Below are 27,536 nucleotides of genomic sequence, written 5' to 3'. Positions count from 1 at the left end.
GTGTGTGTATGTGTGTGTGTTTTCAGTGCTGGGGATCAAACCCAGGGCTTGCGCGCTACCACTGATCACTCCCATGGCTCCCTGGTGTTAGCATTACCACTGAATTTGGTAGGCTGCTGTGCTGTGCCCTCTCAGCGGCCTGGGAATAGCTACTGGTGTGGGTGCGTGGGCATTTCCAGCAGGACTCAAGGGAAGTAATAGAATTTGCTACATTCCCTTCTGTGTTTTCTTCCACGTCTACAGTGATGAAAATGTATCACTTTAAGAGAGCACTTGAAAATTCCATGGGTCATTTTACGTTAACTTCTAGGTTTAAGATCTTTGCGACTACAATGTGCTGATGTGGGTAGACCCCCTGTGAGGGAGAAGCCATGCATGTCCCTGTTATCTAAGAAGAGTCACAGTGTCGTGTGCATGTGTCACACCTTGGTGTCTGGTTTGGGGGAAGGCCACTCTTGGAAGCGTGGTTTGAATTGGGGTCATTTCTCTTGGCAATGTGGTTTTGGTGCTGTAGTTAACAAAGAGGTGGCGCCTGTAGTGACCGAGGTGAGAACAACTGGTTTTAGAGTGTTCATTCCTCGAATGAAAGTTTCCATGCACAGCTGTGGAGGATTTGAAACTGGTGCCGGCCATATCCAGCTACCAAGCTGCTGTAGTGGCCGTCAGGGCCCCCAGCGCAGAGTGTCAGGAAGGCACTCATTGTTCCAGGGTTTCAGGGGTGACATGGCCCACCATTGTCTTCGCAAAATGTTGTCTTTTTTTTTTTATGTAGGGACTGTCTCTAGTGTGGTTTCTAATCTTAACAAGGTCCTGGACCTTAGACAATTGCATGCATTCAGGGCTTGGTTCTCAGGGTAATGACCTTGAAGAGGTGCCCTTCAAACTCTGCTGTGTGCTTTGGTGATAGAATTTTATGTGATCTTTATTTATATGCAACTCCTCCATGAAGAAAAAATGAATAGCAATCTGCATTGTGTATTCGAGAGGAAATAGGAGCGAATGATAAAAGGAGGGAAAATGGTGTACCACCCCCCTTCTGGTACAGTGCCTTGCACATGGTAGGCAAGTGCTCTACGACTGAGCGAAGGCCCCCACCTGGAAACCTTATATAAAATTATAAAAGTATTGCTTTATCACCATGCAAATCCCAGCACGGTGGGGAGAGTCTTCACCCCCACTTGCTTTATCATCTGAGGCTTTCTTAGACACACAAAAGTATACTGTCTCTATTGACTTTTCAAAAACATACTTATAGACTGGGTGTGGTGGTGTATGCCTGTACTGTTAGCATTCAGAAGGCTGAGGCAAGTGGATTTGGGGTTCGAGGCAAGCCTGGGCCTGTCTCAAAAGAACAAAAATGAAATAAAACATGCATTTAGGATAATGTTCTGCAATTTGCTTTTTTTTGGTGGTTGTGGTACTGGAATTGAACCCAGGCCTTGCTTTTGTTAAGTAGGTGCTCTACCATTTGAGCTACACCCCAGCCCTACTCAAGTGTAGCTCAGGACCCTGTGTTCGCTGTGAACAGGCCTGGCTCAAAGCATAGCAGCTTCCTGTTCAGTGACATCAGTGCTTTTGTTGATTGACATTTAGATTGGTGTCATTCTGCTACTAAAAATAATGCTGAGACCTGGTGCCTGAGGCTCACATCTGTAATCCTAGCTATTTGGGAGGCAGAGATTGGGAGGATTGCCATTCAAGGCCAGCCTGGGCAAATGAAACTCGAGACCCCATCTCTAAAATAACCAGGGAAAAATGGACTGGAGGTGTGGCTTAAGCAGTAGAGTGCCTGTTTGCAAGCATAAAGCCCTGAGTTCAGATCCCAAGTCCTCCCCCAATCCCCCCCAAAAATGCTGAGATGAGTCCTTTCCTATGTAATATAAATAAAATTGTTATATAAAATGCAATTTATCTAATGTTTATTAGCCTGGATGTTTGAACTCAGGGCCTCACACTTGCTAGGCAGGCGCTCTGTCACTTGAGCCACTCTACACAGCCTTTTTTGTGTGTTGGGTATTTTTGAGATAGGGTCTCACGAACTATTTGCCCAGGCTGGCTTTGAACCATGATCCTCCCGATCTCTGCCTCCCAAGTAGCTGAGATTATAGGCACGAGTCATGGTGCCAGGCTTCCTTGCCTGGGGAAGTGGCTTTCCCAAGGCCATGGCTCCAGTCAATGGCACCCGGATTTGCACCCTGGCTGTTCAGCCGGCCCCATCTCTTTTAGGCTTAGTCCATAATGGGGGTCACTAAGGTCCTTTGCTCTGCAGCATGGCTGGTGGCTTGGGTTTTCGAGCTGTTGGCTGATCAGTTTGATGGAGTAAAGCAAACAGAGTGTCTGGCTGGGAGAATTCTTGCAGAGGGAACTCTCACAGTCATCTCCTAGGCTGGGTTGCTGACAGTGACAATCGCCCCAAAAGCCGCCTCAGAGCTCCACCAGTCGTCACTCCAAGAGGCTTCCTGCTGGGTGGAGTGACTTGCCCATTGCCCTTGCTCCTTGACATTGAGCAGTGTTGCACTCTGTGGGTGTTGTCTGACCTTAGATGAAAAGAGCTGCTCACCTTGCCGCCCTCCTTCCTGCCCTAGATGTTTGTCAAGACCAAGCTCAAAATTCTTTTCTGCCCAGGCTGGCTTCAAAATCAAGGTCTTCCTGCTTCAGCCTCCTGATTAGCTAGTATTACAGGTGTGTACTACCATACCCAGCAGGCACCATTTCTTGATGGTGTTGTATCACAGTGATGAATCAAGTATTTAATAATACTCAGGGTGGTGGGTGGGGTTGGGGGCTTGTGAAAAATGAATGTTCAGAGGCTTTGGAGATTGAAACACAAGAGGTCAACAAAGAGAGCAAGATGCAAGATATAGAATATGAGTGTTTGGTGATCTGGGAGGCAAGATTCAGGGACTTCTATTTTAAGAATTGTGTTAGGATGTTTCCTGTTGCTATGACAAAATACCTTGGGCTAAGTAATGTATAAAGTAAAGAGATTTATTTGACTCATAATTCTGGTGGCTGGAGGATCCAAACAACATGGCACTGGTGTCCTGGCAAAAACTCCCTCCTTCCCGAGCTGCCCCACAATGTGCTGGAAAAACAGAGTGGGCTGTGTGCAGAGGGGTCAAGGGCACAGGGCAGCTTTACTTTGTAGCAAGCCAATCTCATGAGAATTAACTCATTTGTGGAGAGCAGCATCAGTCTCCTAGTAAGGTGACTCCTTGTGACCTATCTTGAATTAGACCCCATCTCTCAAAGGTCCCCTCCTCAACACTGCACCCTGGGGACCAAGCTTCCAACACATGAACCTTGGGGGACATGGTGAAGTCACAGCCTCACCACAGCCAGAAAAGTGGAGTGAGGAGCACAGTGCATGAATCTGTGTAGCTCCCCTGTGACTCTGGGCGTCGTGCTGTAGTGCACACCTGTACTCCCGGTGCTCGGGAGGGAGAGGAGGAAGGAATGCTGCTAGTTCAAGGCCAGCCCAAGCTACATAGTACAATGCTGTCTCAAAATCTTACACGTTGTCCTCATGCTCCCCAGACGCACTACCTGCGAACAGTTTCTCACGACGGTCCCTGACCTCATTGATACGAAGCCGTGTAAATCTCTTCAGTGTTTTGTCACTCTCGGGTGAATGCATGTCGGTTTTCTACCTCAGCAGTTTCTGTTCCCACTGAGTTTACCGTTGGGTTATTTTTGCTTTGCCGGGAGGCACACATCAGGAACCATTTTTCATTTTATGTCTGTCAAACCACTGTTGACCAGAGAGCTTATGGAAGAGAGAGAATTTTGGCTTTTTAGAACATTAATGGGCAATTTTGAGGCAAATTAATCTTAAATTTCTTTTATTGAAGCAGTTTCCTCAGTTGTAGTTGCTTAGATTAGGAAAAAACTGATTTCATGCAAAAAAAGTGTGTGAGTGTGTGTGGGGGGGCGTTATAAAGAAAACAAAAGTCACCAGGAGCCAGTGGCAACTGTAATCCCAGCTACTTGGGAGGCTGAGATCTGGAGGATCAAGGTTTGAGGTCGGCCTGGGCAAATAGTTCTCAAGATCCCATTTCCAAAATAACCAGAGCAAAATGCAAAATGAACTGAAGGAGTGGCCCAAGCAGTAGAGCGCCTGCTTTGCAAGTATGAAGCCTTGAGTTCAAACCACAGCTGCACACACACCAAAAAAGGTAAAGAAAGAAAAAGAAAACAAACAAAAATCCATGCAAAGCATTACAGTCTATCATTTGCATGAGTTGTGATGAAGAAAGCCAGGTTTGTTTCCTAGTTCCTGAAGATAATGTTCCTGTGCTGTGAATTTAAAGCTTGTTACTTCCCGTCAGTCAGCCCATGGCCCAGAAAGAGCAAAGGCTTTGTGACATCCCCATCTGAGTAGTGCCGTCTTCTGGAGGTGGTGATTTGCAAGGAGACTAAGAATGGGCATGGGGTTGCATGGCTGCTCACTCCACTGAAGCAGACTTGTTTGAGGAGCAGCATTGAGCTGAAAGGGTTTTTTAAGATAGTGGACAAGGTTGGCTGCCAGCGCTGTGCTCTTACTGGCAGATGTGTTCTCTTTGCTTGCATTCAGGGTTCAGGTTGTGACAGGCATTTCCCAGACGCCCACACTGGTTCATGAGGAGCCACTGCCCAGGTTAGAGGAGGTGTGGACCTACACTCTTAAAAAACAAACAAATACTGGGGTGGCAGCGTGGCTCAAGTGGTAGAGCGCCTGCCTAGCAAGCGCAAGGTCCTGAGTTCAAACCCCAGTATGGGGGGCGGGGAGAGAGAGAAAACAAACAGAAACACAAGATAAAGACCCCACCCTTTCCAGGCCCTCACATGTGAGCACACCATTTCACCAGCAGTTCAGGTCACTTGCTTTGCTTACAGGTCTTGAACCAAGTCCTTAAGGAAAGAGTGTGTCCACTGAAATGTCTGTTTTTCTGCCTGTGTGGACTGAACAAGCCACCTTCAACTCTGTCCATCCAGACTTGAAACCCAAAGTGGCCCCTGTTGACAGAGCCCTGAGTATGTGGGCTCAGAGTTCCAGTTGAGGGCAAATCATTTATAGAGCAAAGCAGTAAGAAAACCAAAGCCAAGCCACCGCTGTGGACTTGACCAGGGCCCCACAGCTGTTATGCAGCACAGATAGGCACATACACCTCATTAAAGAGTCACAGCACACTGCTTAAGTGACTTTTCAAACAGGAGATGATAAGTGGCATGTGCTTCTCAAAGCGACATCAGCTCACGATTGCAGACAGCTCTGAGATTCTCAACTCACATTCCCTTGGGTTTGGGAACATTTGAGTCATGGCACTCCTCCCACCCCGAGTCCATCTCCATGCAGAGGTAAACACTTCCCCTCTCCAGGACAGTGACTTCTCCCTCCTAAATCAGGACGAGATTGTTTGATGTGCCTCTGTGGGGAGCAAAGTATCACTGATGAAGCTAAAAGTTTGGGTGTAAATGGGTGTCCCTTGTTGATCTCTGTAATAGCACGCAGCTTTGAAAGCTACTTTGACATTTGTAAGTTATGATTTATAAATTACCTTAATGGTTTCCTTTTTCAAATGGAAAATGCACTTGTGTAAGATCAGTTAGTTATATTCAAGTCATAGTTGAGGACCTACTGCCAATACTTGCTTCTCTTAGGCTTGTACTTTTCTGGAGGATTTTATTTTTCTTCAGTACCGGGGTTTGAACTCAAGGCCTACACCTCGAGCCACACCAACAGCCCTTTTTTGTGATGGGTTTTTCAAGTTAGGGTCTTGTGAACTCTGCCCAGGCTGATTTTGAACCGAGGTCCTCCTGATCACTGCCTCCGGAGTAGCTAGAATTACAGGCATGAGCCACAGGCATTGGCAAGGATTTTTTTTTTTAAGTAGACATGATGCTGGTAATGTGGTGCATATCTATAATCCCAGCATGTGGGATGAGGTGGGAGTATCACAAGTTTGAGGCTACCCTGGACTATATTATAACAAGACCCAATCTCAAAAATGAAAACAAATAAACAAACAACAAAAGATAAAGTAGACATCACAGGATATAGGTTTGTTTGTCATTTCTTTTTTTTCTTCTTTTTTTTTTTTTTTTGGTGGTACTGGGGTTTAAACTCAGGGCCTACACCTTAAGCCACTCCACCAGCCCTATTTTTATGATGTTTTTTTTTTTAGAATAGGGTCTCAATGAATTTTTTGGCCAGGCTGGCTTGGAACCTCGATCTTCCTGATCTCTGCCTCCTGAATGGCTAGGATTACAAGCGTGAGCCCCTGTGCCCCGCTTGTCATTTCTTTTTTAGATTTGCAACAAACTAAAAGTGTAGCTCAGTGGTAGAATGCTCACCTAGCATTTGCAAGGCCCTGGGTTTGATTCCCTAGCACCACACACACAAAAAGCACACCCACCATAGTCATTGCCTTTCCCCAGCAGAACTTACACTGGCCACCACTGACGTGAGTAGAAATGAGAGACTCGTGTCAGTATTTCCATTATAATGTGGTTTTTGTTTGTTTGTTTTGGCAGTACTAGGGTTTGAACCCAGGGCCTCACACTGGGTGAGGCAGGCACTCTACCACTTGAGCCACTGCACCAGCCCTCTGTCCCTCCAGTTAAGAGAAGGTTCTGCAGTTTTTAAGGCCTCTTCCCATGCACCGTGCTTGGCCACACTGTGGATGCATTTTCAATTAAGCAAATCAGTGACTACTCTGCCCCGTCCATTTTCTCAGAAGCAGAATCGTGAGGAGACGGATTTGGTAGCAAAAACCAACCAACCAACCAAGCAGGAAGCCCCACTTTCATCTTGTTTGTAGTCAGTGTGGCTTCAAGGGCTTTTTCCTTTCATGCAAGGCCTGCTTGGTTACAAGTATCTTTCCTTTTTCTCATGATGAGTTAGGTCCTTGTGTGAAGGTTAGTGCGTGTGTGCGTGTGTGCGTGTGTGTGCATGTGTGCACACGTGTGTAGGGGGTGGGAATCGAACCCAGCTCCTCATGCACACTAGGCAAGCACTGTACCACTGAGCTACCTCTCAACCCATCTTACTTTATTTTGAGACAGCCTCTTGCTAAGTTGCCCAGGCTGACCTTGAACTTATGATCTTTCTGCCCTACCTTGAGTAACTGGTGTAGGTGGACGCCACGCTCAGCTGTTTTTAATGTGTTGTCATTTGTTCAGAAAGTAAGGTACTGGATGGAAAGAGGTATCTGAATAAGATGGCGTGGACCCTTCCCCATTAAGAGTAATTTCCTTTTTTGAAATTTAGCAAAAATTTATTTAGTAGAGTAGGGATAGAAGGCAGAAAGGAGCCAGGGGCCAGTGGCTCACACCTGTAATCCAACTACTAGGGAGGTTGCAATCTGGAGGATTGTAGTTTGAGGCCTGCTCGGACAAAAAGTTTGCGAAACCCCCTTCTCCAATATAACCAGAGCAAAAATGGACTGGAGGTGTGGCTCAAGGGATAGAGCACCTGCTTTGTAACATGGAGCCCTGAGTTCAAACCCCAATTCCACCAAAAAAAAAAAAAAAAAAAAAAAGAGCATTCCTCCATCATGGTAGAGGTGAAAGAGATTGAAAATGGCGGTCCTCACCCCAGGAGTGTTGTACCTTCTAGACTAAGCTGGGGAATCTGGTTTAAACTTTTCCTAGATAAGTGTTCATATCACCCAGCAACCTTTAATCATTTTGCTAAGTTCCTGTTTTGATGTTATCACCCAAACATAGAGAAAACGGGTTTTAGGGTGACTTTACTTTTACCCAAATGTGGAGACAGTGGGTAAGACTGAGTGTCCCCGACTGGGGCTCTGTGGGGAGCACTGGCAGGAAGCTGTGTGCTTCATCCCAGCACTGTGCAGAGAGGAAAAAGGTATCAACCAACATAAATGTGTCTTGACAAGAGTCACTACATCTTTCTTTATGGAACAAATTGGCTTAGCCCCTATTAATGCTTGCAGGGTCTCGTATTTGTTAAGTTCCTTCTCTGCTGAGTTTAAGTAGCCTAATCAGGGCCATTAGGTGACAGAACACTGGGCATGTCTGGGAAGGCAAAGTAGCATCCTTGCTAGGCAAAGGAAGGGCTGATCTCTCAGTCACCCCATGGGGACATCAACCAGAGAAGCCAGATCCCAGGCTGGACTTGGCCACACATCATGGAGAATGGTTGCTGTCGTCATTTCTATGAAAGTCCTCACCCACTGCCGTCCCCTCTCCACTGGTATGGCCACACTGTTGAGCGCCCCCAGAGGAAAATCTGCAGGGCCCTGACAGTGATAATCCTTCAGGTCTGTGCAGTTCTCAAAAGCCACCTTTGTCTTCCACTCCCTGCGGTGGTGACTTCGACACCCATAGGTTCTAGGTCCCCACTCCCCTCTTTCAAGTCACTCCTTCTAGAAGTTTTCCTGCTAGAAACTTACCTGCACAGAAACTGACATGAATCCTGCAACAAACATCCCTTCTCAGGGGATTCGAGTGTAGCCACAGTAACAGCCTTGCAAAAGAATCCTCCCTAAATTGTAGGTAAAGAATCTGAGGCCCAGAGGGTGACACATTTGCTCCTATGTCCCGAAGCTGCTGTGTGGCTAAGCTGTGCTTCCTTCCCCTTCGGTCTCATCACTGCATCGGGCTGTGCTGGATCCCGAGGAGCCTCGGGAAAGTGGTGAGAGCTCACAGAAGGGACCGCCACCTGCCTCTGTGAACCAGTGGGCCAAAGCAAAATTCCTCGTTCCCTCCACCCACGTCCATGAACCTTGGCTGTGCCCACGCAGCTGCAGCACTAGGCTGAGGCCACTTTTGTTAGGTTTTGCAGCCTCTGGCTTCCATGGAGCTCAAAGCTAAGCCTACTTGCCAGCCAAACCCATTTCCATTTAGCATTGTGATTTTGCTGTTCCCATCCACAAGCTCTAAGTGTGTCCACCAAAATGGCACCTTCAAGTCCATTACCAGAGCTAAATATTTCATGATGTTAGTAAACAATCCAGGCCTCGGTGTATAGGAAACTTTCTTTAGTTTTATTCGCATAAAAGGAGGCATTTCTTGCAGTCCCCAGGGATGGCTTAACATAGCTCCTCCACCAGCTGAGGCCCTGGCTGTTCCCCCTTCCTGGTCTGCTGGTGCCTCTGTCCTGCCCGCTGCAGCCAGGAGAGAGGTGCCCGAGGGTGGCCCCTGCCCAGCAGGCTTCAGAAGAAGACCCCAGGCTTTGTGGATTAACGATTTGCTGCTTTTCTTTTAAGATTTTTGGCAACTGTCTAGAAATATTTGGAGAGCACAACAGGGATGACACTTGATCCTTGGCTAAATCTCACTGCCTTAGAACGCAAATTAAGTGTGTTCTGTGCCGAATAAGACAAGCGATTTTGCTTGTTTCTTTTCCAATCAAAATGGACCATAGACTTAAAAATTTGAAGTAGCAGGGGCGATCAACAAATTCTCTCTAACTGGGTTTGAAAAAAATCTGCAGTCATTTTAAGCAGTAAGGTTCTTTTTTTTTTCATTTTTCTTTTATTATTCGTATGTGCATACAAGGCTTCGTTCATTTCTCCCCCCTGCCCCCACCCCCTCCCTTACCACCCACTCCGCCCCCTCCCTCTCCCCCCCCTCAATACCCAGCAGAAACTATTTTGCCCTCATCTCTAATTTTGTTGAAGAGAGAGTATAAGCAATAATAGGAAGGAACAAGGGTTTTTGCTGGTTGAGATAAGGATAGCTATACAGGGCATTGACTCACATTGCTTTCCTGTGCGTGGGTGTTACCTTCTAGGTTAATTCTTTTTGATCTAACCTTTTCTCTAGTACCTGTTCCCCTTTTCCTATTGGCCCCAGTTGCTTTAAGGTATCTGCTTTAGTTTCTCAAGCAGTAAGGTTCAAAGGCGGTTTAGCCATGAGCTGACTTGGGTGGCATTTAATGGTGACATTTAATGGTGACAATAAAGGTCTCAGTTTATCTAATTAACTGAATGATGCATTGCTGTGTCTGGTGAAGTTTGGAGTAGCTTCTTTTCCCCTCTCTCTGTTTTGGAACCGATAACAAACATGCCCACAAGAGTAGGTGATGTGCTGCCTTGGGCAGCTTAAACAAACATCCTCCCTCAGGATTGGGAAGAACTTTGTTTTCTTGGGCCTGGGGTTTGAACTCAGGACCTACATCTTGAGCCACTCTACCAGCCCTCTTTTGTGATGGGAGTTTTTGAGATAGGGTCTTTCAAACTATTTGCCTGGGCTAGCTTGGAACTGTGATCCTCCTGATCTCTGCTTCCTGAGTAGCTGGGATTACAGGCCTGAGCCACCAGCACCTGGCTGGGAAGAACTTTCTGTTAAGAGACCCTGTTATGTCTCCCCACAGGTCATCGTTGCCGCCACGGACACGCAGTTTGGTCACACTCTGTTTTCCACATCCGACTCCCTGCAAGATGCAGTTTTTGAAGTTTGTGTCTTAGGGACACAAACTTTGATTTGAAGAAACAATGTTGGCATTTAACATTTTTCACACTTTAAAATTTAAGCCTCACTCGGGATGGCCTTGACTTCCTCCTTGACTGAACTCGTTTGTCAAGCTAAGAAGCTGTTTAGACTTGACAGCACGCAGTGGATTTCAAACATTTTATATTCATGTTTCCTAAGTAAGGATGTGATGCTGTTATTTGAGTACAAAGTGGCAGGTCCCTTTGAGAAAAGCCCCAGTGCTATGAGAGTAACTACTTGCATATGACGAGGTATGCAGGAGTTTACATGGGAATTGGGGTCTTGACTTTGACATCTGCTCCAAATGAAACTTGGCGTATGAATTTGTGGATGCAGGGCTCAAAAGGGGCTGGACACAGGAGCCACCACAACCCCAATTTGTGCTTTGAGGCTGCTCTTTGTTTGATTTTGTCCATGAAGCTCAGACTGCCCTTGAACTTGCAGTCTCCCTACTTCTACCTCCTGAGTGCCAGAATTACAGCTGTGTACCACCGTGGCTGGCCAGCGGCTTCTCATTCTTACTCTGCTCCTCACAGTACTATTTTGCTTACTTTGCATTTGGAGCACAAGAAGGCAGTTGATTTTCCCTGGACAGCTTGTGTGGAGGTGGGACAGCTCAGAAGGTGGGGAACCCGTCTTAGACACGTTCCATAGACGTCATGACACTAGAACAGAAAGCCTGAGGGCTCTGTACTGTGTGCTAACTTAAGTTCCAGGACTCCAGCTTGGGAGGTGCTGTGGGAGGTGGTGGAACCTTCAGGAGTTGGGGCCTGGTGGGAGGAAGTTGGGTGCTGGGGGTGCCCTTGAAGGGAATGCTGGCCTCTGGCCTCTTCTGTCTCTCTCTGCTTTCTAGCCACCATGAGAGGAGCAGGCCTCTTCTGCCATGTCTTTTTACCAGGTTGAGCTATGCCACCACAGGGCCAAGCAAACATGGGCCGAAACCTCTGGAACTGTGAGCCAAAAATAAACCCTTTCTTCCTATTAAGTTGACTACCTCAGGCGTTTTGTCACAGTAACAGAAACCTGGCTAATGTATGGACAGATACCAAAGGGTGCAGTATAATACAAGCAGGAAGTACGTCTTTTTGGCTTAAGGGAAGTTTGGGAGAGAAAAAAAAGTACAGTTCTTCAAGTTCGGCCTTCAGCCTTTTTTGTCTTTTTTGGCGGCACTGGGGTTTGTACTCAGAGCTGTATGCTTGCTGGGCAGGCGCTCTGCCACTTAAGCCACTCTGCCAGCCCTTTTTTGTGTTGGGTAATTTTGAGATCGGGTCTTGTCAACTCTTTGCCTGACTGGCCTCAAATCTCGATCCTCCTGGTCTTGACTAGCACCTGGCCTGTTTTTTTGCTGGAATTACAGGTGGGCATCACCATCCTCCCTTCTTTTCCGGTTTACCATGTTGTGAGTGGTGGGGTTTTTTTTTTACTGGGGGGGTCTTATGATCACCGGTTCACAAGAAGTGATTCATTTCTGGGGGACCAGGGATTCCCTGTGATGTCCTGCAGTTCTGGTGCAGTGCCCACACAAGGAAGGATGCTAGTGGTATTGGAGCCACAGGTCATAAGATTCACAGGTTGCCTCTCAGCTATTTATTTATTTTGGTGGGGTTTGAACCCAGGGCCTCACGCTTGCTAGGCACATACTTTACCGCTTGAGCTACTCTGCCAGACATTTTTGTTGTTGGGTAATTTTAAGATAGAGTCTCTAGAACTATTTGCCCAGGCTGGACACGATCCTCCTGATCACTGCCTCCTGAGTAGCTAGGATTACAGGCATGAGTGCCTGGCTCAGTGTGTTTTTGAGTATCTCTCTGTCCTAAGTTCCCTGCAGACCCAAAGTCTGGGCTGTTCCAAACATTACGTGGGAGCAGAGGCGGACCCTCTTCCCAGCGAGCTCAGTCGCTGGTAGGTGGTGTCTTTTATTGCTCTTGTCTCAAGCTGAGATCTTATAAATCCCTTTGCCTGAACTCAGCTTGGTGGGCTCCCACCTCAGCGGATTTACAGCTCTTTGTTTTCTTTTGCATAGTTTCCCAGAGAACTCAGGAGTTTTAATACTTTAAAATACTTTAAAAGCAACTGTACCATTTTAAAGTGGGGGGGCTATTTGATTGAAATCTGGGTTTAAACAGATCGCCTGAGTCCATGGTGCTTCAGTTCTGGATGCAGTTAATAGATGTGATTCACATGAGTCCTTTGGGCAAATCATTTCAGACAATGCCATGGTGATGCCACACTAGGTCAGAATGCACATAAATTCCAGGTCACTTGGCTCAACTCTGTCTGGATCAGAGTTCCCCAAGCTGACTGAGCCCAGGACACGTGTGAGACACCACCTCCCAGGGTGGCACTGGCACACCTGCTGTACTGAAGTTTTTGGATTCCAGTTTGAAAAATGCTGGCCTTTGAGTCTGCAAGGCCTAACTTGTAGCCAGCACTCCTGATTAAGTGAGTTCATCTTCAGCGACCAAGTCCTTTGGGGTTTGTAAAGATGAGCTACATTATTTTGTAAGACATATTTTGTAGGTTTGAATATTTGGATATTAATGTCCAACTGAATTGAAAATTAATTTTGCATTCTAGAAGCAAACTGGTGGTTTTAGTGGATACCTCTTAGTGTGCATTATTCTCGTGTCCAAAGATGGTCAAGCTAGTCCTGGGAAGCAACTTGGTGAATTCTGCTGAGAATGCTACAGAACAATAAAGTCAGAGATTTGTAGACAGTGGCCAAAGACTCTGTATGGTATACACACCCTTCCCCAAGTGTGCTTTCCACCTACAAGCTCATGTGCCCCATACACAGTGTTCTAGATATTTCTTAAATAGTAAACACTATAATTTCAAAAGCAAAGTAAGAGCCAGGTACACTGGCTCAAGCCCATAATCCTAGTTACTTGGGAGATGGAGATCAAGATGACCGTGGTTCGTGGCGAGCCCAGGCAAAAAATTCATGAGACCCCATCTCAATCAGTGACTGGGCGAGGTGGTGCACACCTGTCATCCCAGCTACATGGGGAAGCATAAGTTGGATCCATTCTCAAAAATAACCAAAAAAATCTGGCAGAGCAGGTCAATTGGTAGAGCACCTGATTAGCAAGTGCAAGGCCCTGAGTTCAAACTCCAGTTGCCCCCTCTCTCCAAAAAGCAAAATAAGATTAATCTTTCCATTCCAAAAATCACAATTTTCACACCAAGATTAATTAAATTAACCAATAGTAGGCAGATACATATTTTGTTGTTGAGAGTGGGGTTTGAATTCAGGGCTTCCCACTTGCAAAGCAGGCTCTCTGCCATTTGTGCCACACCCCCAGTCCATTTTGCTTTGGTTATTTCAGAGATAGGGTCTCACAAACTCTTTGCCCAAGCTGGCCTCGAGCCATGAGTCTCCTGACCTCAGCCTCCCAAGTAGCAAGGATTATAGGCATGAGCCACTGGCGCGTGGCTAAGCATAGGAATTGCTCTAAGCTGATGAAGTGTTGAAATTGGGTAAAAATCACTGCTTGGTTAATGTTGTAACTTGTGGTTCTTGGTGGGTAGCAGCAGCATGGGGTTCCAGTACCGCAATCTGCACTCCTTTTCTGAGTACTTCAGATTAACTCAGTTGTGTTTAATGTCACCAGTCAAGGGCTTTTTTTTGGTCTTTTTCTTTTGTTTTGCTAGGTATAAGACTGGAGAGACTATCATGAAAGTGAAACCAGCAGTGGTTTTACTTGGAGCTCAGGATTCCTGGGCAGTTGCATTTTGAGGGGTGGGACCTGCTGCCACTCAGCAGGACCTTGGGATGACATCTCTCAAGGTCAACTTCTGAGATAAGGACTTCTCATTGTAGAGGTCACTAGACTCGTTCCGCCCCGGGACTCATGTCTTCTGTCTCAGGGGTTGGAGAGAGATTTGGCTTTCGTAACACCTCTGAAAGCGATAAGCATGTCGTTTTTCTCTCTGGAAGACCATGCTTGAGAAGAGGCCTCTTTCCTTTAGGTTGATCATTTCGAATTCATGAGATTGCATTCCTGACTCTCAGCACTGCTCGCTTCCTACCTGAGCCAGTGAGAATCAAATCTTCACTAACGCATGAACAAAGCAAAAACAAAAATTCTGAAACATTATCAGCTATATAATTTTTGGGGGCGTATTCTTTTTTAAATTTTATTTATTTATTAATAGTACTTATTAATAGTATTATTAATACTATTAATAATACTATTATTAATAATTAGTACTATACTATTAATAATACTATTATTAATAATTAGTACTATTCTATTAATAGTACTATTAATAGAAAACTTATCATTAATAGTACAAGGGAGCGCATTGTGGGAATTTCACAGATGCACACAGTGTACTCTGAACGGGTTCATCTTCTCCTTCCCCCCACGCCCAGCAGTATTTCATGGGCTTCATTACACTGCTTGCGATGTCTTTGTCTTGTTTTGGTTTGGTTTTGTACTGGGCTTTGAACCCAGGGCCTCACGCTTGCTAGGCAGGCACTCTACCACTTGAGCCACTCCCCAGTTCTCTAACACTGGTGTTTCCCTAAGGTTTGTTTCAGCATCTCAACCTTGGAACACCCCTTGTGGTGGGACAGTGTCACATGGAGACACAGCACCTTTTTTTTTGTTTTTTAATTGTTGTGCTGGGTGGGGTTACATTGTGTCATTTACAAAAGTTCTTATATATCAAATACATCATAGTTGAATTCTCCCCATCCATCATTCTTCTTTAGGCCCCCTTCCCCCAATTCTGGAGTAGTTTCAACAGGTCTCATTTTTCAATTTACATTCATGTGCACACAGTATTTGCACTGTATTCACCCTCCCACACCCTTCCACTACCACCCCCCCCCCAGCATCTTAAGGCCAAACTTCTTGCTAAGGGATGAAACAGAGTGACTAAAATTTATTCCAGTTTCTTTACAAAACTGAGAATTGTTGTTCATGGAATATTTTTATGAACCTGGATTATTGATGTAGTTATGTTTCTGCTTTAGCCTCTATCTTATACCCAGTTGATTTCTAGAAATTTCAAACACGTTGGAAAAATCCTTCCTGTACCTTCTGTTTAAATAAAACAGGGAAGGACATTTTTTGCTTTATTTACCATTGCGTGAGTTACTGTATGAGCTGTTTTGTATTGCTTTTTGGTTTTTGACTTTTGGGTTTTTTAGGGAAAGGGGAGTGGGGAGTCCTGGAAATAGAGCCCAGGCCCTAGGATATGAGTTCTACTGCTGGGCCACACCCCAGCCCTAAGGACTATTTGGTTTTTGAGTGACTATATTATTTGGAGCTGTAGATATTCACTTGTATGAAATAAGCTATCAGCCCTAAAGTAAAAAGCAAAAGGTTGTGGCATCTCCATTGTTCTCCTTCTTGTGACCAAGTCTGTCGCAAGGCCCTTGCCACTTACCTGTGGTGGGAGACCCATTGCCCAGGAATACGTGTGCTTGTGTGCAGTGGGATGAGCTCTCCTCACAGGCTGGGTCCTATTTTGTTGAATTCCTTTGTCATCTGAACCCTAGGGCTCATATCCCAAGCTGCTGCCTTTGAAACCCTCCTCCACACAAACAGGACAGTTTATGAAAGGTGACCTCGGTGTGATACATGGATCAGAAAAGACTGAAACAGAACGCACACCTTCATTTGATCAGAGGGAACGAGACTCACAAGGTGGCTGTAGAATGCTTTGCAATTTACACAGTGCCCAGACATTTATGATCCTACTTGAATCTTGGACAATCTGAAAACAGAGGCAGTGATAGTCTGCACTTGTAATCAGGAAAGTGAACTGAAGATTTCCTGGCTGAGATTTGAACTCAGATCTTGTAGCCGCCTGTCTGCTGTGTCCTCCTCCTATCCTTGGGTCAAAAATGAAAACAGAAAGGCGAACTCTCAGGAAGCTTACCTCCTTCCTGACACCATCAGGAAGCCAGAAAGATTGGAAGGCCTCACTGCTGGCCAGGCGTCCTGTTGGGCACAGAGCCTGAACACCATGTGCTGGAACTCCTTCCTGGAGTCCCCTCCAGAGGGGAAGGAGGCATGGGACAGGTCATGGCCACCAGGTCCTACTTGTTGATAGTCCCTGGTGTAAGGAAATAACATAACTGAAACTTACATCCTAGTTGGCTTATGAAGAACTTGACATATGCCAGGCGATGCTGCAGACGTTCTTTGTTTTGTTTTATTTATTTTTGCCATTTGAGGCCCAATCCCAGGGCCCTGTGTGTGTTAGTTAGCACTCTACCACTGAGCTACACCCCCAGCCCTGGTCAACCAATATTCCTGATGAATGGCTTGACTTAAACTGCTAGTGGCTTTTGGAAACAGGACAGAGTTACGGCTCCAACAGTTTGGACCACTGGCTTAGATGATCTTAAAAGATTGATGAATCCAGAAAAGCCGTGTTCTTTGTTGTACCTATAATCTAACAATCCAGGGATTCTAGGTAGGGTTCGGTGTATTTTGTTTTTATAATGATAAAAGTATATGAAAAGAAAATCCTGTCTCTTCCCCAACTCCCATCACCCCTAAAGGATAAAACCAAATAACAGCAATTCCACAGAGATAGTTGTTAGAAATTTAGCAAATATTCCAGACTCTTCTCGTACTTCCTCCTTCTCTTCCTCCTCTTTTCCCTTTCCCTCTGTGACTTTTATTTGTTTATTTCTTTTGGTGGTATTGGTTATGCTCGCAAAGCAGGAGCATTATGGCTTGAGCCACACCTCCAGTCCAAATTTGCTCTGGTTAATTTGGAGATGGAGGTCTCACCAACTATTTGTTCAGGCTGGCCTCAAACCACAATCCTCCAGATGTCAGCCTCTCAAGTGGCTTGGATTACAGATGGGAGCCACTGGCGCCCAGCCCACATTCCTTTTGATGTGGTTGTATGGATGTGTCAAAGTTTGACTATTCCCATGTACTGATAGATTTAAGCTTTTTTTTCTGTTATAAATTGCTGTGTATTGCACATCACAGAATCAGTGCCTGTGTAAGTATGGAGAGCCATATCTGTCAGGATGGCATGATTGAGCCAATGAGTACACACATTTTAAAGCATTTCCAAATGGCTCTCCAACCACATTGGTTACTGGTTTATACTCGAATTTTTATTTTCTGCTATTCTGCATTTTAAAAGATTTACTTTCATAACACTTCCTATTAGAATAGGGAGGGGGGTTGGAGAGCATTGAAGAGTTTTGTCACAGGATTTAAAATTCCCTGCAGGCTGGGCATAGTGGTTCATGTCTATCAGCATTTGGGAGACTTAACAGTAAGAGCCTAGCCTGGGCTAAATAGGAAGATACCTTGTCTCAAAACAAAACAAACAAAACATAAATAAAATGAAATTCCTGCAGAGGAGCTAGGGGTATAGCTCGCTGGTAAAACGCTATCACGCAAAAGTCCCTGGATTCAAAGTCTAGCGACACACGCACACAATACACACAGACAGACAGACACACAATACACACAGAGACAGACACACAATACACCAAGACAGATACACATACACAATACACACACAGACACACACAATACACACACAGACACACACACAGGCAGACACAATACACACACACAGATACACGATACACACACACAGACACACACACATACACACACAACATAGCAGATAATCTTTTTGATTCTGATTGTGTGTGTGTATTTGTCCTTGTCACATTGACTGTCTTCTGGCTCCCTCGTGGTTGTGGCCACCTGACACTTGTGCATCTTGGCTTTCATTGTCATAACTGGGAGGAATTACAGTGGCCGGAGCAGCATCTGTCAGGTGGCCCACGGGGACGGTGGCCCATGTCCACCAGTGAGACTGCAGATAGGCACTGCTTCTGTGGCCTGCTCTAAGCATTCTGCAGCTGCAGGAGCTTAGGCTTTGCTCAGCATTTGAGACGTTCATTAAGGACCTCGAGCCTTTCCCTGCTTCCTTAGGGGCTCAGAGCAGGCTGCGGATACTCTGTGAGAAGAAGGGGAAGGGGAGAGAGGTCTGGGAGTTCTCCTACAAGGTCAGGGCTACCATTTCCGGTATTGTCCAATGTCAGTCTTACAGAAAGGAGAGGAAAGTGCTGTTGGCTGAAGCTCTGAGGGTTTTTTTTTTTTTTTTTTCTTTTGTGCTGCTTGGTTGTAATCTGGTAATACTTTAAAGGAATAAACTGTGGCTGACCCCTCAAAGGATATAAGCTTGAAAACATTTAAGGTTTTGATTTGTTCAAAGGAGGCGTTTATGTTTTTGAAGCCCAAATCCAGGGGGAAGATTGGGTTTCTGGTGCTCACCATGTCTTAGTGTGAGGAGGGTATCTTTCAAGTTCAATTCTTATTTCAAAAGAAATAAACGTATCCATAAAACTCAGTCCAAGATGAGTGAGGAAGCTTCAGAGTGAAAAAAAAAGAACATGAATTTCCTTCTTGTTTGGAACTTTAATGACCACATTATTCTCTTCCCTGAACTGGATGCCCCCAAGTTCCACCGTTTCCCATCCCGAGGGCTGTGTCTCTCAGGGTCTGTTGAGGCTGTGTATTAATCCTATCTTTTGTAGCCACATGAGTCATAGGGAAAAGACTCACTGACTTAAGATGAATAAGAGGTATGCTTATTGATAAAGAAATGTGTCCCAAAAGCCAGTGTGGTGGCACACATCTGTAATCCCAGTACTCAGGGAGGCTGAGGCAGGAGGATTGTGAGCTGGGCTACTGTAGTGAGACCCTGTCTCAGAAAAACACAATACAACAAAGCAAAAGCAAAAACACAGGCATACAAAGACAAACAATGACAACCAAAAGAAATGTCTGTAATTTGCTGGATGCCAGTGGCTCACGCCTGAAATCCTAGCTACTTGGGAGGCAGAGATCAGGAGGATCAGGGTTCAAAGCCAGCCCAGGAAAAATAGTTTGTGAGACTCTCTTGAAAATACTCAACACAAAAAAGGGAAGGTGGCGTGGCTCAAGTGGTAGTATGCCTGCCTAGCAAGTGTGAGGCCCTGAGTTCAAAACCCCAGTATCACCACCACTTCTGCAAAAAAAGAATGTGTTCCTAATTGTATGAAAACAAGGTTATAAACCAGCCTGAATTCTCTATTTTTCTGTTTTAAGAAAGGGAACACTTATGTGTCCATGTACACATATAGAAAAGTCTGGAATGTATTTATACTAGATTTGGGGTGATTTTAACCTATTAATAACTCTCAGATGTACCTGAATTTTTAAAAATAGTGTGAAGTATTTTGATGGCAGGAAGGAAAATAAAAAAGTCACTTAATGAAAATGAACAAACATGCTCTATTCATCTGTAAGGACCCAAAAGATTCTGTGGAAGTGTCTGTAATGAGGACAGAATGGTGGGAATGTCTGAATAAGACACCAGTCCTGCAGTGAAGTCCCGTTTTAGTGTGGAATGTCAGTGCGTCACGAGCTCTGAATGTGCACTCCAGACATCACCCCTGGGGTCACGGCTTGGGTATACTCGCTAGACTCCAGCTATGTTCGTAATGAGATAGACTCAAAACCCATTTCGATGACATCACGGTCATAAATTGTCTGCTACCAAACTTAATCATGCATCCAGTGCCTTTCTGAAGTACAGACGGTTGCCCTGTGTGTGTCATTGCAGTGACCACTAGGTAAATGACCCATGACACACTTAGGACAGGATGCCTAGCTGTCGACCTTGGTTTTTAAGGCTCATCTTCTGCCAGCTGATGTTGCTGTCTGTGGACGTGTAACAGGCCAGAGTAGAGGGACATTTGTGTCATGTGCCCTCTAGAGAGACTCGGTTTGCTCCAGCTAAAGATTTGAGAATTACAGAAACCCTGTAGAACCCCAAACTCCGGATCATCGGGGTTCTGGCTCCTAAGCGAGGGCCTTTCTCACCGGCTCTGCCGAGTTTGCATATCATGAGGTACACAGGGACATCTCTTCAGGAAGGGCCATCGTGTGACCACGTGACTCACAAACAAAATGTGATTTCTGCCTCCCTACCCCGGGTCTTCCCACTATGAATGAATCCAGATCCACCCTTCACGCCCATCACTGGTACTTAGTTAAGGGACGCTGACCTTTCTGCTGACAGGCCTCGTGGGGACACCTCGCTTGTCCTCCTTTTGTCCTTAGGTTTCATTTAATATTCTCACTTTTCATATTTTGGTAAGAGAAGACTTTAAGTGGAAATGTAACCCGAGTATTCGGTTTAATAAATGGACTCAGCATGGGCGTTTTGAAGCCAGCGGTCCTGTCTGCAGTGTCAGTATTGAAGTTCTGTGCTGTGGTCTCGGGACAAAGCTGCCAGTGAAGGGCAGCTCCAGGGAGCAGGGAGCAGCCAGGTGGAATCAGTTTACTAGACGCAAGGCTTCTGGGCAGGCTGTCTTGAGCCCACTGTGCCTTCAGACTTACCTGTGGTGTGGCCAGAGTTACCTGCTGGCCTGTAAGCAGGACAGGATGGTGGGAAATGGAGAGTCAGCTTTGACTGTCCTTCCTTCCTTCCTCCCTCCTTCCGTCCTTCCTTCCTTCCTTCTTTCCCTCCCTTCTTCCTTCCTTCCTCCCCTCCTTCTCTCCCTCCTTCCTCCCCCTCTTCCTCCCTCCTTCCTTCCCTCCTTCCTTCCCTGCCTCCTTCTTTCCTTCCTCCCTCCTTCCTTCCTTCCTCCCCTCCTCCTTTCCCTCCCTCCTTCCTCCCTCCCTCCCTCCCTTCCTCCCTTCTTCCTTCCTTCCTTCCTCCCTCCCTCTCTTCCTCCCTCCTTCCTTCCTTCCTCCCCTCCCAGGTCTGGGACAGTAGAATGGTCGGTCAGTCATTTTATCATTGAGGTATAGTAGCATTTCCTCTAAAATGTGGTACCTGTCTTTACATGGAATTTTTCATGCATAGCAAAGTGTCCATTATTCTCCCCCATTGGCTGGCAGTCCGGGACAGTTGTGGCCAAGCCTGTCAGTATCTCATGGCCCCATCCTTCTCAGCACATAGTCCCCCCATGGCTCAGGATGGCCACACAAACTCCAGTCATGTTCACCTTCCAGGCAGGACAAGTCTGGCCTTTCCGAAAGTCTGACACTTCTGAGTACAAGTCATTGGTCAGATGCCATCAGGTGGCCTTACAGTTTCAGGCCATGGTCAGCTGTCTCCATTGCTTCAGCACCTTGGCAAGGCAGAATCATGATGGCAGAAGGGCGTGGCAGGGAAAACTGCTTGCCTTATGGCCACCAGGAAGCAGAGAGAACGATGTGGGGTTGTAAACAATTTGTGGCGTGATGGGAAAACCCTGGAGGTAGTTGGTAAGAACTGGCCTCAGGTTGGTGACAGAGTTGCCCTATGGTAGTTGCTTTGTGTTCCTGTGTCTTCTGTAAAATGGAAGTCATGGCACCGGTCTACACTGGTTTGAAGACAAATGAGAAGTGTGTACAACCTACAAAGCATTATTGAAACCTTTCTAAGCAGGTGCTCTACCCTGGGCTCTTCTGCTTTAGTTATTTTTTAGGTAGGGCCTCAAGTTTTTGCCCAGGCTGACCTCAGATCATGATCCTCCCAATCTCCACCTCCCTGATAGCTGAGATTACAGATGTGAACTACCACGCCCGGTGGTATTATTGTGTTATTCTTATTTGACTTAGAACTCTTAACCTCTGTGTTCTGGATTAAAAATGACAGATTATGCCTGCAGACCTACTATGTTTTGCAGCTGTTAGCATCAATTGATTGCACAGGCCACAGGAGAGGGTATTGTAAGTGGCCATTTAGCAACTTTTTTTTTCTGGATGTGGGACTGAGGTTTGAACTAACTCAGGACCTCATGATTGCAAGGTAGGGGCTCTACCACTTGAGCCACACCATTAGTGCATTTTGCTCTGGTTATTTGGAGATAGGAATCTCATGAACTTTTTGCCCAGGCTGGTCTCAGACTGCAATCCTCCTGATCTCAACCTCTCAAGTAGCTAGGATTACAGGAATGTTCCACCAGTGCCTGGCTATAAATTTCTTTTGTTTTGTTTTGGCACGGCACTTGGAGTTTGAATTCAGGATGTCATGCTTGCTAGGCAAGCGTTCTCCTATATGAGAAAGCCCTGTTTTGTGATGGTTGTTTTTCAAGATAGGTTCTCTCAAACCATTTGTCCCAGATGGCCTCAAACCATGATTCTCCTTATCTCTGCCTCTTGAGTAGTGAGGATTACAGGCATGAGCCACCGGCGCCCAGCTGCTAGCAGCATTTTTAAGGAAAAAGAAGAGTCACTCAAATGCTTAGGTGACATCTCTCTTCTGTGCTCCCTGGGCTCCAGACACTTTGGCTTTCACCCCCCCGCCCCGACACAAAGCCTTCTAACTCCTCCTTTCCTCAAATTCTCTTTTCCCTTTTATCCCACAGCCTTGCCTGGAGAAGTTAGGTCTCGGCTTTGCCCACACTTCCTCAGAGAAGCCCTGACATCCACCCCAAGCCTCTGGGGGGTCCTTGGGTCACTTGATCTTTGTATACCTCTTTCTCCTGACAGTTTGTGAACTTGCAATTTAGTGACCATTTGTTTAAACGTCCTAACCTGAGAAGGTCATTCTGTCATTTATATATCCCAGCTAATTATGCTAATTATATCTAATCAGAAGGAGACTTTATTTTAAAGTAGAAGATATTTTTAGGGCTTGGGATACAGCTCAGTGATAGAGCTCTTGCCTATGATGTGTGAGGCCCTGAGTTCAACATCCAGCACTGCAAGAAAAAAGAAAAACAAAAAATCTGGCTTCCCTAGTATGAAAGTCAGAGTGGCAGGTCCACACGTGACTTACCCATTTAACAATAAATGAAAAAGGCCTGGAACGGACTGTGTGGCATTCACTCAGGTGAATGAGTGAAAGAATGGATGAACTCACACTCACCCAGATACACTGCTCAGTCTGCTTGATGATTGCAGCTAGGACCTTTTGTAAGGTAGATGGGTCTTTCAGGTGAATTTTCAGGTAAATATTCATTGTCATGGAATCTCCATTTCTTTGGATAGTTCGTGTTCTGGAAGTTGATGTGTTGCTCCTAACTTGGACACAGGACTGAGGCTAAGTTTACATGGCTTTGTCTTTCCCACAGCTCCTTCAGAAGAATGGCCAGCTATCCACCGCCAATGGTTTATCTGAGCAAGGAGATCTCAGCTCTCAGGAAGGAGCCCCAACAGGCCAGGAGGAAGAAGTCACTGTCACAGATGGTAAGCGGTCCTTCCAGGATTGGGGCAGGACACCGGGGGCTGAAGGGCAGACAGCACTTTCAGTGAACTGTGGAGAACTCTGTTCTCACATATTTTCAGCAGAAAATACACTGTCATACTGGCTGGTGGTGGGTGATGTCAGCAAAAAAAACAATCAGTTGGTTTCAGAAGGAAGCATTTAGCAGGCCATTTTCATAACCCTATACTTAGGTCTTGACGTTATGTTTCCTCTTTTGTAGACATTTTTACCTAGAACTTGCTGTTTTTAAAATTATCGTTGCTTTGTCCAAATAACTTGTCTGGTGTTGACTGAATTCTTGTTGCAAATCCTGAAGTCAGGGTTGCTTTAGCAGAGTGTGGCTGGAGGTGTAGTTCAATGGTAGTGTGTGTGAGGCCCTGGGTTCAGTCCCCAGCATGCCCCAAACAGAAATGGAAGTAACAATCCAGACTCGGTCACTCTAGAGAGAAACCTACCAAACTCACAGGTTTTCCTGGTAGGTACGTTGCATGGCGCACAGTGTCTCTTTGCCTAAACTATGATGTGTTACATGTCTTACAGCTTTTGAATCTAGAGGTCCTGGGGATGGTTTTTGGACAGAGTGTTGTTTTCTTTTTTTTTTGGTGGCACTGGGATTTGAACTCAGGGCCTCACACTTGCTAGGCAGGTGCTCTACCGCTCAAGCCACTCCCCCAACCCGTTTTTGTGATGGGGTTTTCGAGATAGAGTCTCGCCAACTATTTGCCTAGGTCTGGCTTCAAACCCTGATCCTTCTGATCTCTGCCTCCTGAGTAGCTAGGATTACAGGCGTGAACCACTGGCACCCGACCAGAGCGTCTTTTGTCACAGTGTTGCTCATTTGATTTTTAGCTCATGGAGTGAAGAACCACACCTCGGGGCCAGACTCAAGCACCTAGACCTTGATTCTGTGAAAAGTGAAAGCTCCATTTTTGAAGAAGTACCTTCTTTTTATTCTTCACCATTGAAGATAGATAAAATGATGACTTAGCATGCAGTAAGTTGGTTCTTATGTGTAATGAGAGTAAGAGAGACCAGTGAGAGGAAAGTCCCCGTCGGATGGGACTCTTGGCACAGGTAGAAGCCATTCCATCCCATGTCCCCACGCTGGACATGGGAAGACGCATCTTTATGTAGCACCACAGGCACTGCAGCAAGTTAGAAATAGACACAGTCTCGAGGCAGAGCATTTGCCTGACCTCGTGTGATTTAAATCACATCCACCCAAATAATTGGAATGGACCCAACTCAGAATCCCACCCGAGCCCCAGGCTTGCCTCTTTGTGCTCACTTTTGGTTTAAATCAAGCAGCAGCCACGTTGACTACGGTCAAGTCATAGATGGGTCCCAGGCCTTCCCAGCAGGGACACTGCAGGTGGCAGAGGTTAAGTAAGGCTAAGAGGCCACTTGGGGATTGCCTAACCAAGTTTGCAAGAGATGAGCGCCACGCAGAGTTCAGGTTTAACGACTTAGATGTGTCAAGACGGGGCTGGGCTTGGCTGTAGCTTAGTGGTTCATGGAAGGCCCTGGGTTTAATCCTGGCTCTGAAAAAAAAAAGTGAGGACAAGAGATGCCAGCAGAAATGACAGGAACAGCCAAAAGCTCATAAGCACCAATTCCTACCCCACACGGTGCTGGGGATTGAACCCAAGGCCTCCACGCACCAGGCAAGTGCTGTACCGCAGAGCGACACTCCAGCCTCCGTGCACTCTTAGCATGGGGCCCAGAATTGTGTATTTTGTGCATTTTCTTTTCTTTTGTTTTTTTTCTTTGGCACTGGGGTTTGAACTCAGATCTTAGTGTTTACTGGGCAGGTGCTCTACCACTTCAGCCACTCCACCAGCCCTGTTTTTTGTGTTTTTTCCCTGGGCTGGCGTTGAACCACGATCCTCCTGATCTTTCCCTCCTGAGTAGTTGGGATTACAGGCATGAGCCACGGCACCCGGCTTGTGCATTTTCATTTTTAATAGTTGCAACTACACTGAGGTGTCGTGCCTAACTCAAGCCCAGATCAGCAGATTCCCAAAGTTGAGTTGTCCCTGTGCAGGGCATGGGGAGCTGGCTGTAGGAACAGGATGATCCAGCAGTTTTTCCTGAAGGCTGTAGAGTGAAAGCCCAGATAGGGCAAGGCTGGCTCAGGGGTTGCTGGAACAGAGGGTAGTTCCAAAGGACCCCTGGACAGTGTCACCCAGGGGGCCTGGGGTCAGCAGTCCTCTTCTGGCTCAGCTCATGTGTAGGGCGGGTGGGTGAAGGCTTAGGGCTGATACGTGTGCCACATACTCCCAGAGAGCGCGGAGGTCCTTTCGGTCTGGGACAGACTTCCTGGAGGTTTGCTGGCACCTTCCTCTAGTGCATGGGTCAACACTGACTTTCACAGAAAGCCTCTGTCCCTCCTGTGACTTATTCCATTGTCTCTGAGCTCCTGACCAGGCATGGCCTAGGGGATCTGAGTAAATACCAAATGCTACTCACAGGAAGCTTGGTAATTAATAGATCTTGTCCTTCATCAGATCCTGAAAGGCCTGGTCTTCTAGGAAGGGCTAGCTGGTCCCCCAAGTGGCCTGGGGCTGAGAGGCCAAGTGTAGAATGTGACTTCCCTGTTGCCATTCCTATGTTTGGTTTTTTGTTTGTTTTTCTTTCTCCCTTTTGTCTGGCATGTAGATATGACAAATCTTCATGCTCAACTGTTAAACAGCATTTTTTCATACTTTTTTTTGATGTCAGTGTTTAGGCCAGTGTCCTCTAACCCTCTCCCCCCTCTCCCCCCGCCCCCCCCCCCCGTCGTGTAAATAAAATCATAGTTTGCTATGTGAACACCTCATTGTAGGATTTGGCTTCTACACTGTCCACTTGAACAAGAACAATCCTGACCGCCTTGGTCCCTGGGAGGTTTGGACAGCAGTGGCATCAGACATTCAATCAGCAAGACCCACTACAGGGGGTCCTGCTGGGGCGTTGACCTCAAAGTAGCAGACAATACTGGTGGGCTGGGGCTCAGTGGTCCTAGTGGCAGAGCCACTTGCTCGAGGCCCTGGGTTCGACCCTCAGCACCCCCACTCACCCCCAAAAGGTGGCAGATGAGATTTAAACAGTAAGTGGAAATGGTTTTTCCTCCTACACTTGCTTGCCTTCTCTGAAACCAGAAAGACCAGTAGTTCAGAAGTAAAATGGAATTCTGTTTCCTCGTAAACTTCTTTAAATGACAGAGAGAGGGAACTGTGGAAAATTGTTCTAAATGGGAAACTAGGGTCAGGTGCCTGCAGATTGGGAAGGAGGTTGAAAATTTTGGGGACTATTTTTAAGAGCACATAATCAGGCATGACCTTTATTTACAATGACAAAAAACAATCCCAGAAAAATTCCTTTAGCCTTAGAGATTCAGTCCCTTTCACCTGCACTCTCTTAGGTGATTTATCAATTTATCAAAACTGTGTGTATTGAGCTGGGTGTGGTGATACATGCCTATAATCTCAACTACTGTGGAGGCGGAGATGGGAGAATCATAGTTTGAGGCCAGCCTGGGCAAAAGTGCAAGGTCCTAACTGAAAAATAAGCTACAGCAAAGTCTAGCATAAATAAGTAAATAAACAAACAAACAGTCAAGCACATACATGCATAATCTATATCAAAATGCAGTCTGGCTTTCTCTCTTATTCATACCTGATACGGATTTTTTTTCCCCCAAACACAAGAAAAGTGAATCTTACTCAATCAAAAAACTTAACATCTGTTCGTTGCCAGTGGCTCATGCTTGCAATCCTAGCTATTCAGCAGGCAGAGATCAGGAAGATCATGGTTCGAAGCCAGCCCAGGCAGATAGTTTGTGAGACTAGTGGGCTAGTGGAGTGACTCAAGGTGTAGGCCCTGAGTTCAAACCCCAGTACCACAAAAACAAACAAACAACAAGACTT

General features: G+C 46.1%; 1 protein-coding gene across 1 annotated transcript in view; it reads left to right on the top strand.

Annotated features, from left to right (window-relative positions):
- The window catches only part of Akap12 (A-kinase anchoring protein 12), an 80,576-nt gene that overhangs the window by 21,276 nt on the left and 31,764 nt on the right, over nucleotides 1-27,536 (top strand). The window contains exon 2 of the mRNA XM_020175996.2: nucleotides 23,495-23,609. Coding sequence (XP_020031585.1) covers nucleotides 23,495-23,609 — 115 coding nt within the window. The remainder of the gene's footprint in view (nucleotides 1-23,494; nucleotides 23,610-27,536) is intronic.

The sequence above is a fragment of the Castor canadensis genome, chromosome 1, assembly GCF_047511655.1.
Source record: "Castor canadensis chromosome 1, mCasCan1.hap1v2, whole genome shotgun sequence".
In the NCBI taxonomy this organism is placed as follows: domain Eukaryota; kingdom Metazoa; phylum Chordata; class Mammalia; order Rodentia; family Castoridae; genus Castor; species Castor canadensis.
The sequence above is the reverse complement of the archived record's forward strand: the minus strand, read 5'-3'. Positions and strand labels throughout refer to the sequence as shown.